Genomic DNA, 20,651 nt, shown 5'->3' with positions numbered 1-20,651 from the left:
GTCTGTACTGAGTGGATGGGGAAACACCCCCAATCAGCAGTTATAGTGTTACCACTTACTTGCCTATATGATGTGGTCACACACAATCATGCAGTTCATTGAGGTCTTTCGATTTCTCATGCAAGTAGATGACATCAGTAATGACTCAAGCTGGGAAAAGGCACAATCAGCTGTTTCATCTTTCCCTGGTGTCAACCAATGTCCAGACTGCCATTCTGTCATGTCATGTACAGTGTTGTTTTTCAAAAGGAGCCTTGAGAAATATGTTGTAACTGATGGAAGCTTGACTTGTCAATGACGTTGAGTTCTTCTAACAGCTTTCAAGACGGACCAGGACTCTGAGTAATGTGTTTTTACAAAGGACAAACACTTAGTGGCCAGTTTATTAGGTTCACCACCCCGTTCACGAAAATGGTTCCCTCCTACAGACAGTGAGGGACGTGGCCGTGGCAGACTGGCACCGAAGCATCCAGTTACTGTTCGATTGAACGTTAAATTGGGCAAAACGAGTGACCTAAGCGACTGGATCGTCTGTGCCAGACACTGGTCCAGTATCTCAGAAACGGCCTGCTCCTTTTCACGTACGACAGTGTCTAAGGTTTACAGAGAATGGTGCAACAAACAAAAAACATCCAGTCAGCGGCAGTCCTGTGGGTGAAAACAGCTCGTTGATGAGAGGTCGAAGGAGAATGTCAAGAATCGTGCAAGCTAACAGGCGGGCCACAAACAGGCAAATAACGGTACAGTACAACAGTGGTGTGCAGAACGTCATCGCAGAACGCACAACTCGTTCGTCCTTGTCACGGATGGGCTACTGCCACAGACAACCACACCGGGTTCCACTCCTATCAGCTAAAAACAAGAAGAAGCTGTTCCAGTGGGCACACGATCACCAACACTGGACAATTGAGGAGTGTAAAAACATCACCTGGTCCAACGAACCCGGTTCCTGTTGTGTCATGCTGATGGCATAAGCAGCATGAGTCCATGACGCCATCCTGTCTGGAGTCAACGCTACAGGTTGGTGGCGGTGGTATAATGTTGTGGGAATGTTTTCCTGGCACACTGCAGCATTTACAGCCTTCCTACACAACCTAGCTAGTGATGATGAGAGTGGGAACACACCTGGTATTGTGGGAGCTCAGTGAGAGAAAGTAATTGCTAGCATGGCTGTACGTGCGACAGAAAGCAATCTGTTCCTAGATTGAGACTACAGGGGTGTGTGAATCCACCCACACCACACATTACTGTATTCACAGAAAACAAAGTAGGCACACAAAGGAAATAACACCTTTACTAACTTCACAGAAGTATGACTGACTAACCTTTTCTCAGAAAAGTTTTTCTAGAGCAGAGACCATGAGTAATTACTCTCAAACTCTACCTCACGGCTAACAGTATCTTTCATAACGACCCTCACACATATATAGGACGTTTCACACTCCCATATTGTCCCCAAAGCCTCCACTGTCTATGAGTCCCTACTGTTCCAGGTCCTAGCTTTGTGTATATCGAAACTGATATATGGTCCCTATATGTCCATGTCTGCTAGGATTTATGGTTCTGCCTGCTAAGGTGGCCCTCTGTGGACATAAATCATAGTGGAGGGTAATACTGTGGGATCGATAGTCAGCAGCGCTGCTACTCTCTGACTCTACAGCACAGAGCCAAGCACCAGGCCTCACATACACACACACACACACACACACACACAGGTAGACGCACGTAAGCTTGCACGCAGGCACACTTACACCCTGTTCATACTTGAACGCACATCATCTATTTTTGTATGGGTTACGCCAAACAGGTTTAACCATAACAACCAAGCCCTAACGTACGCAGGCTGATGACGAGTCAAAATTGGACCGTGGAATCAATCACGAAGGGAGGGGCTCATAGCAACAGGAGGGGCCAGCTGAGATGGAATTTTCTGAGCTTTGGACAATAATTGTGTCTCCCTCCACCCTTTAAAATATACTGAGAAAAGACAGAGAGAAAGAGAGAGAGAAAGAGGTAGCCAAATTGTTCTTTTATTTTACCTTCATCATCAGACCTCCCAGGGAGTACAGGGAACATGTCTTGTTAAATCAGATATGAAAGAGCCTTGGCCTGAATGTGATAAGTGACAAGCTCTTTTTGTGAGAAATATGTGAAAGCCTCCTGGCAGCAGTTGAATGGCATTTGTATGCATCGTGGCTCTGATGTCAGACACTGCAGAGGGAGACAATGTGGAGCAGAGCAGGGAGTGGACAATCCTGATGCAACACACAGTAAGAATATAGATGTGACAAGTCAGATTGTGCTGGCCTACAAATAATACATTCATGAAATACTCTCTTCTCTCTAAAAAAAAGGGGGGGGGAACACAGTGCAGCCTAATTCTATTGTTTGTTCCATTTATCTTGACCGGATTTTGAACTGTGCAACCCACTGAGACTTTGCGGTTCTTGACTGAGCCATAGCACGAGGGGGTGTTGTATAGCAGCCTATACCGTAGCCTATACCACACACCCGGGTAGCCTAGCGGTTAACAATGATGGACCAGTAACCAAAAGGTTGCTGGTTTGAATCCCTGAGCCGACTAGGTGAAAATGTTTATTTTTTTGTCATACCGGTGATATACGTAAGGGATAATCAACAAGGGGCTGTGTGTTCTATGGAAAATAATGAATGGCAGAGAAGGTGTGTTCTACGACGCACTAGAGTAATTCAACTGACCTTCTGAGTTGCCGCATAGAGACCTGAGTTGATTATCCCTTTTATACCATGCCTATATTTCAACACATTTGCTGCTAGAAATGTGTTCAACATCCACCGAAGTAGCTATCAAGCTCTAACCAGACTCAGAGGCTACTAAACCTCCAACAGAGAACACCTTACTGAGGAGAGATACTACAACAAAGACCTGTGTCTTTTTCCCTGGACAGATCAGGCCTAGAAAAGGCCCAGAGTTTTTTCTGGTCAAGTCAAAGGTCAGATCGCATGAAAATGGAACTATCTATGTATTCATTTATGACTGTCTGGATATGAGAAATCTTGGGCATCCCTGGGTCTTTCTTTCATGGGCTGCTTGATTCACTTGTAGCCTACTCAGCTCTCTGCTCCATTAATTTTCTTGACAGCTACAAAACTACACAGCATATTTCTTTAACATGTTATTCATTGTCACCTCTAGGCCTGCCAGCGAGCTCACATAGCGCCGTTCATATTACCAGCCAGAGGAAAAGCTACTTGAGGACACTTCATTGACTGACAGGAGGTTGTTCTGTTCTCAGCCCAGGCTGGTGCTCTCTACAGCGTTGCTTTTCCCCCCATTCACATTCCTGCCGACACACACACACACACGCACAGTACTGTGTGAATGGAGGATGGCAGTGCAGGCTGGGTCTCACCTCCAGGAAGTCCTACCAGGTGTAAACAGGGGTCTGGTGTGTGGGTTAGACCTCAGTCATCTCTGCTGACACAGGGCAAGACACTGCTCACAACAGCAGGGACTGTTGTGAGCAGGGGTAGGGGCCCAGGGGGAGGGGTAGGGCCCCAGGGGGATTAGTGGGACCATGGAGGTTAGGGGGTCAGGAGGGTACCGTAGCCTGCTTTACCTCAACCCTGCTACTCTACTACTACTCCACAGGCCACAGGGAACAGACGGAGGTATACAATGTGTCATCTGGTGATGTAGCTGCTCAAAAAACAGCGCTGCTCACACAGTCTCACGGTAGCCTACCGTCAATCTGTATACTAACGTTGGAGGATGGAAAGGATGGAGGCAAATTGCTTTCTTTCAGACTCATTTCAAAAGCGCTGGTTTGAAAGCAGGTTTGAATGCGGTTCTAACCAACAAAAACAATGAGGCCTGGTATTAATTGTGTATGATCACGATCTTAGAGAATGATCAATTGACATGCTGACCATTACTGCTCAGCAAACTCACGAAAAAAGCCAGAGCTCTCTGACCACATGGGCACTGGTGATAAGGAAAGGTGTAAACAGAGGGACAGACGGATGGACGGACAGAGGGATGACTGACGTATTAACTGACCTTCTTGAAGAGGCGGATGACGTCCTCGCTGATCTGGGCGAGGCGGACGATAACGTTGTTGGTATAGATGTCATTGAGGGTGGCGTGGTCCCTGCTCTCTCTCCTGGTCTGGTTCAGTACCAGGTACCAGCAGTTCACACTGGACAGCAGGTGCTGGTCCTTCCTGAACACAACACAGAGAGGAGGTGACGTGAGAGGGATTAGTAATGCAAGTGTTACTGTAACATACAGTACATACCTGCCGTTTGTCTCTGCTTTTATCATTTCAATATTTTTAAGACCTACTATCGGATTAGGGTGTCTATTCAACAGGCAACAGACCAAAAGTGATGGTCAGAGCAAATATCTGAACTCCCGCAGAAGGTTGATGACTTGCCATTAAGTTGAGCATAGCCCATCCCCAGTAAATGTGAGTGAGTAAGTTGCCCAAGGTTGCTCTGGGTAGACAACACCCACACATGCATTATGTTTTTCTCTTTGACAGCTTTTGTTGGAGTAAAACATGAGGGCTACTAAGGCTGATTCCTGTTCACACTAAACAATACAGCTGCTGCATGATCCCATTGTTGGCTGACTGCAGAGACAACCACACTGACATTATACATCACAGCACTCTCTCTCTGCCTGTCTCTCCCAACTCTTTCTCTCCATCTCTCTCTACCTCTCTCCCACCGACCCTATCTCTCTTCCTCTCTCCATCCGTCTCTCCCTCACTCCCCCTCTCTATCTCGATCCCTCTGTAGTGATGGCACTAGGCCAGAACAGATGCCATTAGTTTCTCTTGCAGCGCTCCAGTCTGACACGGCATCGATTGTTTCATTCCTTAACGCTGGTAACCATAATGACCCTGAGAGGCGTGGGCTCTGACTGAAGCCTAATCCGCTTTCACTGCATCCCCCTCCAGTGTAGGTTAACTCTCTCTCTCACACACACACACACACACACACACACACACACACACACACACACACACACACACCCCTGTCCCTCCGTCTAAACCCTATCTCAAACTCTGGGGGAAAGGACAAAGTCGAGAGAGGGGTCTGAGGCAGAGTGAGAGAGATAGCAGGATAGGGTTTCACTGAGCCAGGGTGAAAACTGGGATCAGTGCTAACATCAAAGGTTCCCCTCTACAGAGAGCTTCCGCAATGTTAATCACTTCTAATCAAGCTGTTATCTGTCTGTTCCAGAGTGCTGCTACCATTATTCTCCCACTTACCCCCACAGCAAGACACCACAATGTACACAGTTAACATGCTATACAGTCATATGGTTCTACCACAGCCATACATACTGACAGTCTACGACTGGTGAGATGCTAATGCAGGTAAACTCAGCTGAGCCAAGATGAATCTCACCATTTGAGGAAGAGGAAGAAGGATGCTTGCTGTGAAGAAGAAGTTGGGCAGAGAATCATATTATACTTTGAAAGCAAGAATTCAGACTTCTGCATTTGAAAAGGTCTGATTGAGCATTGTCCATCGGATCACGGTTTAAAAATGACTTTTACCCCCCACTCCCAGTCTCTCTCTCCCCCCACTCCCAGTCTCTCTCTCCCCCCACTCCCAGTCTCTCTCTCTCTCCCCACTCCCAGTCTCTCTCTCTCTCCCCACTCCCAGTCTCTCTCTCTCTCCCCACTCCCAGTCTCTCTCTCCCCCCACTCCCAGTCTCTCTCTCCCCACTCCCAGTCTCTCTCTCTCTCTCTCTCCCCACTCCCAGTCTCTCTCCTCCCCCACTCCCAGTCTCTCTCTCTCTCTCTCTCCCCACTCCCAGTCTCTCTCTCCCCACTCCCAGTCTCTCTCTCTCTCCCCCCACTCCCAGTCTCTCTCTCTCTCCCCACTCCCAGTCTCTCTCTCTCTCCCCACTCCCAGTCTCTCTCTCCCCCCACTCCCAGTCTCTCTCTCCCCACTCCCAGTCTCTCTCTCTCTCTCTCTCCCCACTCCCAGTCTCTCTCTCCCCACTCCCAGTCTCTCTCTCTCTCTCCCCACTCCCAGTCTCTCTCTCTCTCTCTCTCTCTCTCTCTCTCTCTCTCCCCACTCCCAGTCTCTCTCTCTCTCTCTCCCCACTCCCAGTCTTTCTCTCTCCCCACTCCCAGTCTCTTTCACTCCCTCTCAATTCAATTCAATTCAATTCAATTCAATTCAAGGGCTTTATTGGCATAGGAAACATGTTAACATTGCCAAAGCAAGTCCCTAGCCATTCAAACAACAAGGCTCTATTTACAGGGCTCCCTGTCTGTAGTACTGCACTCCTCCTCTGCTCGGCTAGGCAGAAACGCTGAGCAGGCATCTCCAAGCCCCTGTAATCGCTGATAAAATATTAATCTGCCCGTAAAATCACTGTTTTCCCTGATTATTAAAATAAAGTCAGCTGTTTAGCGTGACAGCAGCTCAGCGCTAGTAGGGTGTTGCCTGGGAGAGAGCAAGAGGGAGAGGGAGTTCCAACGCTCTGTGACAAAGCAACTGTGTGTTCAAAGGGTGCTGAGGTATTTGGGCATCTGGGTCCACAGCCTGAGCCTTATTATTATTATTCACTAGAACAAGTACAGAGGTTTGAGCTATATACATACAATACCTTAGCTGCCTATTCATTGTGACTTTCAATGCACCATTGAAACTGCCAACGCTGCAAAACCCCACCCACACCACTAGACCATAACTATAAGTAGAGCCTCCGAAAAGAGACATCTGAGAATCCGGCCAGGCCTGTCACTGTTTCTCTGGGCCCTGGGTTAAACCCTTTTCCTGAGGAAACAGACAAAAGCAGGCAGGCTCTCTTCTCTCCAGCTGCTGTCCTCATTTCACAGGAAGTGGGAGCAGAAGGCAGGCAATTAGACCTGTGTGGCTGTGTGGCTGCAGCAGGACCCATCTCTTCTCTGAGAGGGAGGGAGAGAGCTGAATATTTTCAATCAGTGATACTGTAGATGCAGCCCACAGTGGCCCTGGTTTTATAGTACTGGAGCACAGGGTGGCAGATCCTCAGGACACAGCCCTAGTATAAGTCATAAAGGGCCTCCTCATCCTCACACCTGAAACTATAAGTCCTCCCTGTGTCTCCAGGTCGGCAGCAGCCAGCTCTCCTTCCTGTCTCTCTGGATGGTTGAGTGTCAGTCAGCAGCCTTACTGCAGGGTAATACAAAGCTTCAAAAGGTTCAGTTTTCCCAGGGTTCCTTCTGTCCCCCCAGCCATTATGGAGTTCGGTATCATTAACATGGAGAGGGTGGAGGATGAGCTCCCTGAGACTCAATAGGAGTGAGGGGTAAGGAGAGAGGAGAGGAAAGGAGAGGAGAGGAGAGGAGGGAGAGGAGAGAAAGGAGAGGAGAGAAAGGAGAGCCTCTCTACAGCATCAGGCTCATCTGTTAGGACAATGGTTCCTAAACTTTTTCAAGGCGCCCCTTACCGCATTGGAGAACATCTGGACATTTCTGACAAGTTCTAAATAGCTCTCTAAGGTATGCAGTGACTAACATGACAAGAGGAACTGATGATACACTACCCAATTTAGAAATTGCACCTTGTGCATTCTACTATTACAACTTTCAAGAGTAAGTTTAAAGACTGAGTGAGTTCAATTTGGGAACCACTGTGTTAGGACACTGCTCTGTCTTTCACCACCATGCTCTCTCAACTTTTGTTATTTAACCTTTATTTAACTAGGCAAGTCAGTTAAGAACAAACTAAAGTGTGTGTGTGTGTGTGTGTGTGTATCCGTGTGTGTGTGTGTGTGTGTGTATCCGTGTGTGTTCGTGTGTGTGTGTGTGTGTGTGTGTGTGTGTGTGTGTGTGTGTGTGTGTGTGTGTGTGTGTGTGTGTGTGTGTGTATCCGTGTGTATTCGTGTGTGTGTGTGTGTGTGTACGCGTCTTTAGAATCTGAAGATGCCTCGCTAATCATTTCATTCAAGGATGAATAACTGATAAGCTGTCTCCATAATGTAGTCTATACCCTTAACAAGTTGAGGTGATGTGTAGAAGAATGCTCACTCTTTAGTCACGCATGTATAGAACACATAGGACCTTTCAGAGGACTTCCACAAGGAAGTACGCATTATTAATCACACCAGGGCTTCGTCCCAAATGGCACCCTATTCCATATCTAGTGCGCTACTTTTGACTGGTCAAATGTAGTGCACTATATAGGGAATAGGGTGCCATTTTGGACGCAACCCAAAATTTAGAGCTCTTTGAAGAGCTTTTAACCCGCTCTGCACTGGGGAAGGAAGGTGCCAACATTTGATAGCAGCTGCAGACTAGGCCAGAGCAATGTGGTGGTGGTGATGGTGGTGGTGGTTACACCCTACCTGGTGCTGCTGATAGGTTTACAGCTGGATGAGGTAACTAAGGGATATGGGACTACAGGCCTCTCCCACTTTCCCTTGGAGAGGAGTTTGATGTTTGCTCTGAACACACCTAGCCTTTCTCTGACAGGGACATAGTTTAACATTTAACCCCTGTCCTGCTCTGACCCCACTACACCACCGGGGAAAGACTCAGTGATGGGCGCTGTACAGATGATGAGGGGCTGTACAGTCAGTGTGCTGAGTAGGACTGGTGGGCACACAGATCAGAGGACGTATGGTTCTCATTTATGTCCGGAGGTTAAAAATGCACTGGTTCAATACTATCTGTATAGACAGAATATGATGTACAGAACATACTGGAGTCTATATTATGGAATATTCATTCTAAGCCATTTGGGGGAATGCAGATGGGCAGCCCTGGGGCTGCCTCTGACCCAAAGGCAAGTATGCCAACCTAGCAACCCCATGCATAACGCATAGCATTCTTCTGGGAGTCACTGGGAAGTTGATACTTCCCTGATACTCATAAGCATTTGAATAATTAGTGAAGGAATCACTGGCACATGATCATGAACACAGCACATGAATTATCAGCCGTTCAGGCTAAAGCTTAATCGGGCTTCCTTGCTGATTGAGTTATCTGAAATCCTTTTATCAAATAACATCCATAAAGACGTAGGATATTTTTACATTGCTGAAGGGGTCGGTATTTGGACCAATTAAGAAATTTGATATTAGATTAAATGTCAAAGACAATCAATAGAACATAGACTTAGGGCTGTAGCCCATAGTATGTAGCTACATAATACATTGCAGGATGGTTTGGTTTTTAATACGAAACAGTACAGTTCTTGTTTAAAATGAAAAATCATGTAAAGTCAGTCTTTCATGTTTTGCAGTAACTGGTACATGTTTTGTGTTTTGCAGACAGACAGGCAGCTGGACAGAGATGGCAGGCAGAAACATCAGATGGAACAGGGTTAAGACAAATAAGAGGCCAACAGAGTGATTGTAGTTAAGCAGAACAAGCATGGAGGAGACAGCGTGGCTCAGCGCGATACCAGGGCAATCATTAATGATGACCTCTTATACACACACACACACACACACACACACACACACACACACACACACACACAACACGTGCACTAACACACATACGCAGGCAGGCACACACACGGTCACACACACACGGTCACACAAGAACACACAGGATTGGATGTTAATGGAAGCTTTATCTTATCTCTCTCAGACAGGTTATGTTTCCTTTCAATATTACATGAGCTGCTTTCTAATGGCTTGCTTGCTGTTGATTATTTCTAATACCTGTTTTGACTGACCATATTCAGCCATTTTAATTTAATAGGGTGTGATTAAAATCCCCATTTAATGATTAACCCTGAAACGTTTCCTCAATCAATGTCTTTTGTCTGTCTCATAGACATTGAACACCATTCAATGAGCAATAGGAAGTGCCTGAAGCCCCACAGACACAATGTTTAAAAGTGATAGTTCACTCCACAATCAAAGTTGATTTGATCTCTAAGTGGTCTAATGTCAAGATGAGTCCAAATCCCATGTCATCTGTTGTGTAGATCTAGCTACATGCAAAAAATGAAAAAGATCGGCACCAACTAAAGGGCAGAGACAAGCCCTCACACACTCTCTTACAGTGAGGCCACCATTTAATGGAATAGCAAATAGATTTCTGGTGGTTGGTGTTTTGGTGTGGGTTGACTGGGACCAGACTGACAGATCTCAAGCAGAGACCCAAGTAGGCTGGAGCAGTACACTCAGAAAAAAAGGTGCTATCTAAAACCTAAAAGTGTTCTTCGGCTGTCCCCATAGAAGAACCCTTTGAAGAACTATTTTTTTCTCCATGTAGTACCCTTTCCACAGATCCAAAAAGGGTTCTATCTGGAACCAAAATGGGTTATCCTATGGGGACAGCCGAAGAACACTTTTGGAACTCTTTTTCAAAGAGTGTAGGTCTGAGTTTAGCTGAGCTGCAGGGATCTCTTGCATACTTATGCCCTCAGCTTCTCCTTTCATGTGGTCCAATCAGAGGGGGAGTGATGGGATACTTCACCCTCATCTTAATTAGTCTAACGAGAGATACTAGAGCTGCCTGATTTGTTAATGTAGACGAGTCAAGATCAGACCGAGCAGACAGCCCCATGGCAGAGCAGCTGTAAACTACAGTGGTGTTGGTGTTGGGCATTGTATCAGTGACTGCTTTCATAAACTCGGCTCATAAAGCCGCGTTTGTACAGTGTGGGTTAAACCAACAGTACAGGGGCAGCGACCCAGCAGCTCAATGTGGACGTCTGCCCTGGCCAGGCCAACCAGAGTCTTTAACTGTCCAGTTTTCATTTCCCATAGTGTTGTGCAGTGCAGAGTAGAGGCAGCGGACTGCCATACATGAGTTGCTAGGCAGCGGAGGGGTTATGCTGTTCATGACCTATCCTTCCACAGAGAGCTGGGCTGCTGGGGTGACCTCACAACTCGGAAATATCCACAGAGAGCCAAAAACTGAGAGTTGGAGCTTGCTTGTGTTTAAACTAATGAGACAGTAAGAACAGGGTAAAAAACAAGTATCCATATTACATACGTGGGTGACAAATACTGTAACTGTATATACAGTAGACGTTGTGCCCAGAGTTTACTTACGACGTGAGGGTCTTTAACAAGGCCACTGTCAATGCTAATTGGTCAAATGTTTTTATGGTTGACTTTGGTTGGCTTAATGGAGTCTAAGTGAAGCCATTTTACATTTCAGTCATTTAGCAGACACTTATATCCAGAGTGAATTACACTTAGTGAATTCATTGTAAGATAACTAGCTGGGACAACCACATATCACAGGCATAGAAAGTCAATGTTTTCCTTAATAAAGTAGATATCAGTAGAGTCAGATGTGGCCCTCATAAAGAAGTGTGTTTAATCAAAGTGTCAACACACAAATATCCAGTGTGTGTGTGTGTCTTGCCAGATAACTACACACAGCCAAAGACTCTGCGGCTACAGACTTGTAGATGGATGCTTTCCACTGCAGCCCTATGAGTGAGTAGTGGTTGAGGCAGCCTTGGCGAAGGCATTGAGGTGGCAGAGGGAGATGAGATGCAGAGTCTGGTCAGAACTGTGCTGCCTGCTCTTCAACAACTGTTTGGATTGGTCTACTAGAAGACTGTACAGTCAGTGCAAGTGTGTTGGTTAAGCCAAAGTGTCTGCAGCAGTACAGGCCTGTTTACTGTCTGCCTGGCCTTGGGGACCCTGGTGCAGGCTGCCTCCTCTAGAACAGCTGGCCTCAATTACTGAGTCAAATCCCCATCCAATTCCACAGGGCCTGAACTCAATGGATGATACAAAGCCCTCTGAAACACACCCTCTACTCTACTGCCTGCACTGACATGCAAAGCTTCATAACTACTGTTATGATCACTGTTATCATATTAACCTAGTTAACCTTTAGAATGTGTAGCTTGCTATTATATTCAAAAGCTGGGAGTACAGTTGATACTGTATAGATAGAGAATGAGGAGTACATTTTGCAGCATACGACTGCACTGTAATCAAATGCTGCAGTGTGAAGGCTGGGGCTGGCTAGCAAGCTGCAAATCTATCACTGGCAGCCCACCATGGCAGAGAATAATCAAGTTATCCATTGATGTAATGGGAAACAAGGTCCATTCTCTTAGCATGCATGGCCGCGGCCGTGCCTGGAACCTATAGGATAATACCGGTGAAGGCCTGGCTGGCTGTGACTCCCTCTTCAGCCCAGAACTACAGGAAGAGGAGCATTATATGTGGAGATTCTGGAGTGCCAATTAAAATGGAGGTTTCATCCAGAATGAAATTCCTTTTTTATCGCCTTTGGATGGTTGGAGATTTCTAAGGAGTAAAGAGGAAAAATCTTTTTCGCTTGCATATTCTAAGAAGGATGTTTATATCCTAAGGCTATCCAATCAGAGAGTGAACCTAAAACGCAGTAGGAGTCGGTTTTGGAAAGATTACGGTGAGAAAGAGACAGGATGGAGTAGTATAAGATCTGGGAATAAAAACTTGGCAAGAATGGATGTGTACTGAACAAAAATATAAACACAACATGTGAAGTGTTGGTCCCGTGTTTCATGAGCTGAAATAAAAGATCACAGAAATGTTCCATATGCACAAAAAGCTAAGAATTAAAAAGGTATGGTTGGATTATTATTCATCTTAATTTAAGATAAATACTGGAAACAATAGAACACTATGAAAAATCTGGGAAACCATGCCTGGTATTCATAGCTGACTTTGAAAATACTTTTGATAAAGTACGACTGGAATATTTCAATTTTGGAGAATATGTCATACAATGGGTTAAAGTTATGCATAGTAACCCTAGGTGAAAAATAGTAAATAATGGCTACTTCTCAGAAAGTATTAAAGTGTCAAGAGGAGTAAAACATGGTTGACCTCTATCGTCATATCTATTTGATATGGCCATCGAAATGTTAGCTATTAAAATCAGATCCAACAATAATATCAAGGGCTAGAAATCCAAGGCTTAAAAACAAAGGTGTCATTGTACGCTGATGATTCATGTTTTTTCTTTTAAATACACAATAAGGATCCCTCCACAGCCTCATAGAGGATCTAGATAATTTTTCTAACTTCTCTGGATTACAACCAAATTATGAGTGTACTACATTACGTATTGGATCACAAAAAAATGCAACTTTCATATTACAGTGTAGTTTACTAATAAAATGGTCTGACGGTGAAGTGGACATATTCTGTATTCCTATCCTGAAAGAAATAAATTTTCTCACTACAATACATTTTAATAGAAAATAGATAAGATCTTGCTACTATGGAAAGGAAAATACCTGTCTATTTGTGGAAAAATCACCCTGATTAACTCTTTAGTCATATCCCAGTTTACCTATTTGCTTAGGGCCTTGCCTACACCTAGTGACTTGTTTTCTAAATGATATGAGCAAAAAAGTATTTAATTTTATTTGGAACGGTAAGCCAGACAAAATTAAATGGGCCTATTTATATAATTAATATGAAATAGGAGGGCAGAAATGATTAAATATGAAAGCATAGACCTCTCAGTAAAGGCTTCAGTCATTCAAAAGTTAAACTTAAGTCCGAACAGGTTCCCAAGCATATTAGTAAGAATGTCTCCCCCCATGTTCAAGAATGGCCTTTTTTCCCTTTATTCAGATTACAACCTTTCACTTTCGGTTATTTGAAAATGAAATAATCCCAAAAATATTGCTATTTTTAAAACAGCCATAGAAAGTTGGTAGCAATTTCAGTTTAATCCACCAGAAAAGACAGAACAAATATTACAACAAATATTATGGTTAAACTCAAATATGCTAATTGATTAAAAAATATATATTCCTAGAAAAAAAAAAACGGTATAATCTTTGTAAATTATATCATAAATAGGACTGGTGTAGTTATGTCACACATGCAATTAATAAAAATATATGGAATGTCTGCTCTACTCAAAATTACAACCAACTATTTGCAGCATTACCGCAAAAATGGAAGGGGCCTTTGGAAGTGGGAGAAAGTATGGAACTTGTCTGTCGGCCCTGCATTAAAGACCAAAATTGGTTAAAGAAAATTGTAATAAATAAAAAAGTATACCAGTTTCATTTAAGGACCAAAAGAAATGACAGCTATGCCATATAGATAGCAAAATAGTTGGGAAGCGATTTTTGATGTACCGATTCCATGAACTGATACACAAAACTACGCTGAATTCAAAATGTTGAGTTTTTATATTTAAATTATTATACAAAATTCTTGAAACTTATAGAATGTTATATATATATGGGGGATACAATCATCCCAGCAATGCAGATTTTGCTGTGAAGAGACAGAAGCATTAGATAATTTGTTTTGGTTCTGTCCATATGTAGCTTGTTTTTGGTCGCAGGTTCAGGAATGGCTGAAGAATTGCAACATTTACCTGGAGCTAACTCTGCAAAAAGCACTGCTGGGTGATATAAAAAGTAATAGTCAAATCAAAAAATAATATAATAATACTCTTAGCAAAAATGTTTATATTTAATTTACAATCTGTAGAATTTATGAGAATAGAAAGGTTCAGAACTTCTGTGAAATCACAGCAGAGTGGAAAAAGACATAGCCCTTGGTTCACTCCAGATCTGACTGCCCTTGACCAGCACAAAAACATCCTGTGGCATACTGCATTAGCATCGTGATAGCACCCGTGATATGCAACTTTTCAGGGAAGTTAGGAACCAATATACACAGGCAGTTAGGAAAGCTAAGGCTAGCTTTTTCAAACAGAAATTTGCATCCTTTAGCACAAACTCTAAAAAGTTCTGGGACACTGTAAAGTCCATGGAGAATAAGAGCACCTCCTCCCAGCTGCCCACAGCACTGAGGCTAGGAAACACTGTCACCACCGATAAATCCACGATAATGGTGAATTTCAATAAGCATTTTTCTACGGCTGGCCATGCTTTCCACCTGGCTACCCCTACCCGGTCAACAGCCCTGCACCCCCCACAGCAACTCGCCCAAGCCTTACCCATTTCTCCTTCACCCAAATCCAGATAGTTGATGTTCTGAAAGAGCTGCAAAATCTGGACCCCTACAAATCAGCCAGGCTATACAATCTGGACCCTCTCTTTCTAAAATTATCTGCCGAAATTGTTGCAACCCTATTACTAGCCTGTTCAACCTCTCTTTCGTATCGTCTGAGATTCCCAAAGATTGGAAAGCTGCCGCAGTCATCCCCCTCTTCAAAGGGGGATACACTCTAGACCCAAACTTCTACAGACCTATATGTATCCTACCCTGCCTTTCTAAGGTCTTCATAAGCCAAGTTAACAAACAGATTACCGACCATTTTGAATCCCACCGTACCTTCTCCGTTATGCAATCTGGTTTCAGAGCTGGTCATGGGTGCACCTCAGCCACGCTCAAGGTCCTAAACGATATCATAACCACCATCGATAAGAGACAATACTGTGCAGCCATATTCATCGACCTGGCCAAGGCTTTCGACTCTGTCAATCACCACATTCTTATCGGCAGACTCAACAGCCTTGGATTCTCAAATGACTGCCTCGCCTGGTTCACAATCTACTTCTCTAATAGAGTTCAGTGTGTCAAATTGGAGGGCCTGTTGTCCAGACCTCTGGCAGTCTCTATGAGGGTGCCCCAGGGTTCAATTCTCGGGCCGACTCTCTTCTCTGTATACATCAATGATGTCGCTCTTGCTGCTGGTGATTCTCTGATTCACCTCTACGCAGACGACACCATTCTGTATACTTCTGGCCCTTCTATAGACACTGTGTTAACTAACCTCCAGACAAGCTTCAATGCCATACAACTCTCCTTCCGTGGCCTCCAACTGCCCTTAAATGCAAATAAAACTAAATGCATGCTCTTCAACCGATCACTGCCCGCACCTGCCCGCCCGTCTCGCATCACTACTCTGGACGGTTCTGACTTAGAATATGTGGAAAACTACAAATACCTAGGTGTCTGGTTAGACTGTAAACTCTCCTTCCAGACTCACATTAAACATCTCCAATCCAAAATTAAATCTAGAATCGGCTTCCTATTTCGCAACAAAGCATCCTTCACTCATGCTGCCAACATACCCTCGCAAAACTGACTATCCTGCCGATCCTCGACTTCGGCGATGTCATTTACAAAATAGCCTCCAACACTCTACTCAACAAATTGGATGCAGTCTATCACAGTGCCATCCATTTTGTCACCAAAGCCCCATATACTACCCACCACTGCGACCTGTGCGCTCTCGTTGGCTGGCCCTCGCTTCGTACTCGTCGCCAAACCCACTGGCTCCAGGTCATCTACTAGGTAAAGCCCCGCCTTGTGCAAAGCAGTCATCAAGGCAAAGGGTGGCTACTTTGAAGAATCTCAAATATAAAATATTTTTTTATTTGTTTAACACTTTTTTGGTTACTACATGATTTCATTTGTGTTCTTTCTTCAGTATTATTCTACAATGTAGAAAATAGTAAAAAAAAATATATATATATTTACCCCAAAATATATGGGGGATTGAAAATGACGCAGACAATAATATTGATGGAATCCATAATCTATCTGCAATATTAAAGCTGATCTACCCCTTAAAAAAAAGTGTGCACCTTGTGCTGGAGAAAATAAAAGGCCACTCTAAATTGTGCAGTTTTGTCACACAACACAGATGTCTCAAGTTTTGAGGGAGCGTGCAATTGGAATGCTGACTGCAGGAATGTCCACCAGAACTGTTGGCAGATAATGTAATGCTCATTTCTCTACCATAAGCCGCCTCCAATGTAATTTTAGAGAATTTGGCAGTACGTCCAACTGACCTAACACACCACAGACCATGTGGAACCACGCCAGTCTAGGACCTCCACATCCGGCTTCTTCACCTGCAGGATCGTCTGAGACAAGCCACCCAGACAGCTGATGAAACTATAGAATTACTGCACAAACTGGCAGAAACCGTCTCATGGAAGCTCATCTGCGTGCTCGTCGTCCTCACCAGGGTCTTGACCTGACTGCAGTTCAGCGTCGTAACTGACTTCAGTGGGAAAATGCTCACCTTCGATGGCCACTGGCACACTGGAGAAGTGTGCTCTTCACAGATGAATCCCAGTTTCAACTGTACCGGGCAGATGGCAGACAGCGTGCATGGCGTCGTGTGGGCAAGCAGTTTGCTGATGTTAACGTTGTGAACAGAGTGCCCCATGACGGCGGTGGCATTATGGTATGGGCAGGCATAAGCTACGGAAAATGAACACTATCGCATTTTATCGATGGCTATTTTAATGACGAGATCCTGAGGCCCATTGTCGTGCCATTCATCCGCCACAATCACCTCATATTTCAGCATGATAATGCTCTGCCCCATGTTGAACGGATCTGTACACAATTCCTGGAAGCTGAAAATGTCCCAGTTCTTCCATGGCCTGCACACTGACCAGACATGTCACCAGTGGAGACTGCTGAGGGGAAGACGGCTCATAATAATGTCTGGAATGGAGTCAATGGAATGGCATCAAACCATTCCCCTATTCCGCTCCAGCCAATACCACAAGCCCGTCCTCCCCAATTAAGGTGCTACCAACCTCCTGTGCATTGAGCATGTTTGGGATGCTCTGGGTCGACGTGTACGACAGCATGTTCCAGTTCTCTCCAATAGCCAGCAACTTCGCACAGCCATTGAAGAGGAGTGGGAGAACATTCCACAAGCCACAATCAACAGCCTGATCAACTCTATGCGAAGGAGATGTATTGCGCTGCATGAGGCAAATGGTGGTCACACAAGATACTGACTGGTTTTCTGATCCACGCTCCTACTTTTTTTAAAGGTATCTGTGACCAACAGATGCATATCTGTATTCCCCAGTCAAGTGAAATCCATAGATAAGGGCCTAATGAATTTATTTTAATTGACTGATTTCCTTACATGAAATTAAATTGTTGCATGTTGCGTTTATATTTTTGTTCAGGGTAACTTCATGTGCACTCAATAAGTTCACACGCTCTCAGGCAATTGAAAAATAAATTCTGCCCACCCAAGCACACACACAAACATAGAGTAGACACGTGTTTGCGAGGCAAGTAGACCCACAAACACACGCTTGCACACACACACTCTCTCCCTCGCTGCCTCAGATACAGTTTAAATGTTTGTCTCAGTTTGAAGCTCAGTGGTCTCTAGCCATGTCGTCGTCTCATCTCTGCAGGGATGAAACTCACTTGAACTGGTGGTGTTCTCTGGAGCTGCGGATCTTGTTAGAGAATCGCTCGGCCAGTTTCTCCAGGCTGCGGGAGTACTCCAGCTGGATCTCAGCCTTGCGGCGGAAGAAGTCCTGCAGGTCCTGCAGCAGCTGGATACGAGACTCGGACTGCTGCTCCAGGCATTTAAACTGCTCCACCAGCTGGTTACGGATCTCTGTGTATCAAAACACAAAACAGAAAGTTGGCAAGAGTCAATCAGTCATAACAGGGTCATCATCTCCAACAGATCAAGGTATGGGGAGGGATTCAATCAACCCTTCCTTCGCTATGTTTTCTATCTTTGTTGACACGTGCTCCACAAACATCTCTGAAACCATATATCTAAGAGTTAATGTATTTGCTGTTTTACACCACCCCAAATCGTTCTGTGGATTTATTCAAAAGGGATAAAAAAAAGTGCAAAAGAGACATTTAATACGTTATCTTATTATGGGTTTATAATAATTCTGTTATGATATTTGTGCAAAGGATTATTTTCCAACTGTGAAATAGGTTACGGATGGCAGTGAAATCTCATTAACAGTCACAGTTTCTTATTTTTTAAACCGGGCATGTTTTCCCTCAAATTGCTGCCAATAGCTTTGTAAGTGAATATTTTGTAAAGTTAGTGTGGGAGAGGTGGAGAAATGATTGTTATTGATCAATAATGACAAACCTGGCATTGACAACTTAGATGGAAAGCTACTGAGCATGGTAGCTGACTCTATGCCCACTCTTATCTGTCATGTATTTAATCAGAGTCAAGAGGAAGGTGTTTTCCCTCAGGCCTGGAGGGAAGCCAAAGTAATTCCGCTACCCAAGAGTGGTAAAGTGGCCTTTACTGGTTCTAACAGCAGACCTATCAGCTTGTTGCCAGCTCTTAGCAAACTGTTGGAAAAAATTGTGTTTGACAAAATGTGACCCGTTTCAAGACACTAGGCGTATGGCGCACGACATTACTTCTAAGCATAAGAATTAAGCCCAGTTGGTTTAGCCATGGAAAAAGAAAGGAAGTGTCCCGCTAGCTAAGATTGGCTGAGATAATGGATGAACTGGACATGCTGAGAGATGAGTTTGGATTGGTCTGCCACATGGCAGACCAATCCGACCTCACTGATACTCTTGTGACTGAATGGAAGCAAGTCTCTGCAGCAATGTTCCAACATCTAGTGGAAAGCCTTCCCAGAAGAGTGGAGGCTGTAATAGCAGCAAAGGGTGGACCAACTCCATATTAATGCCCATGATTTTGGAATGAGATGTTTGAAGAGCAGGTGTCCACATACCTTTGGTCATGTAGTCTATTTTTGATATTGCTACTATGTAAATATGCAAGTAACCATTTCACTGTACCGTTTACACTTTCTGTATCCTGTGCATGTGACAAATAAACGTTGATTTTATTTGAAATAGTGTGTTTTTAGCTTAAGACAGTAAGGTGAAGATCAACATGACCTGCACCAAAGTCAGATTAGAATTCAAAATATATAGATTCAATAGAGAGAGAGGTCTGTCCATAATAAAGAGATGCTCTGCTGTTTTGACACCACACTCCAAGAAGCAAGTCCTGCAGGCTCTAGTTTTGTCTAATCTTGATTATTGTCCAGTCATGTGGTCCAGTGCTGAAAAGAAAGACCTAGTTAAGCTGCAGCTGGCCCATAACAGAGCAGCACGTCTTGCTCTTTATTGTAATCAGAGGGCTGATATAAATACAATGCATGCCAGTCTCTCTTGGCTAACTGTATCACTTCTTCCTTTTATAAGAAACATTAACTTGTTATGGATAGGGGGCAGTATTTTCACGGCCGGATAAAAAACGTACCCGATTTAATCTGGTTATTACTCCTGCCCAGAAACTAGAATATGCATATAATTAGTAGCTTTGGATAGAAAACACTCCAAAGTTTCTAAAACTGTTTGAATGGTGTCTGTGAGTATAACAGAACTCAAATGGCAGGCCAAAACCTGAGAAGATTCTGTACAGGAAGTACCCTGTCTGACCATTTCTTGGCCTTCTTTGTCATCTCTATCCAAAACAGAGGATCTCTGCTGTAACGTGACACTTTCTAAGACTCCCATAGGCTCTCAGAAGGCACCAGAACGTTGAATGAACAGTAGCGCATTTGGATAGTGGTCGATCTGAGAACAATGAGACGGGTTCGCGCGTGCACGTGAAGAGTCCATTTTGCCTTTTCAGTCTTTGAACGAAAACAACGACTCCCGGTCGGAATATTATCGCTATTTTACGCGAAAAATTGCATAAAAATTGATTTTAAACAGCGTTTGACATGCTTCGAAGTACGGTAATGGAATATTTTGAAATGTTTTGTCATGATACGCGTCCATGCATCACCCTTCGTTACCCTTTGGATAGTGTCTTGAACGCATGAACAAAACGCCGCTATTTGGATATAACTATGGATTATTTGGCACCAAACCAACATTTGTTGTTGAAGTAGAAGTCCTGGAGTGCACTCTGACGAAGAACAGCAAAGGTAATCCAATTTTTCTTATAGTAAATCTGAGTTTGGTGAGTACC

The 20,651-nt window shown here is 44.2% G+C and overlaps 1 protein-coding gene across 3 annotated transcripts in view; it reads right to left on the bottom strand.

The window, feature by feature from the left end:
* LOC115150524 (SLIT-ROBO Rho GTPase-activating protein 3) overlaps positions 1-20,651 on the bottom strand; it is a 107,957-nt gene that overhangs the window by 50,004 nt on the left and 37,302 nt on the right. For all 3 annotated transcript variants that reach the window (XM_029693929.1, XM_029693927.1, XM_029693926.1), the window contains 2 exons: positions 18,095-18,290; positions 4,040-4,202 (listed from right to left, as the gene is read on the bottom strand). In XM_029693929.1, the coding sequence (XP_029549789.1) occupies positions 4,040-4,202; positions 18,095-18,290 (359 nt within the window). The remainder of the gene's footprint in view (positions 1-4,039; positions 4,203-18,094; positions 18,291-20,651) is intronic.

Source organism: Salmo trutta, chromosome 16 (genome assembly GCF_901001165.1).
Source record: "Salmo trutta chromosome 16, fSalTru1.1, whole genome shotgun sequence".
In the NCBI taxonomy this organism is placed as follows: domain Eukaryota; kingdom Metazoa; phylum Chordata; class Actinopteri; order Salmoniformes; family Salmonidae; genus Salmo; species Salmo trutta.
The sequence above is the reverse complement of the archived record's forward strand: the minus strand, read 5'-3'. Positions and strand labels throughout refer to the sequence as shown.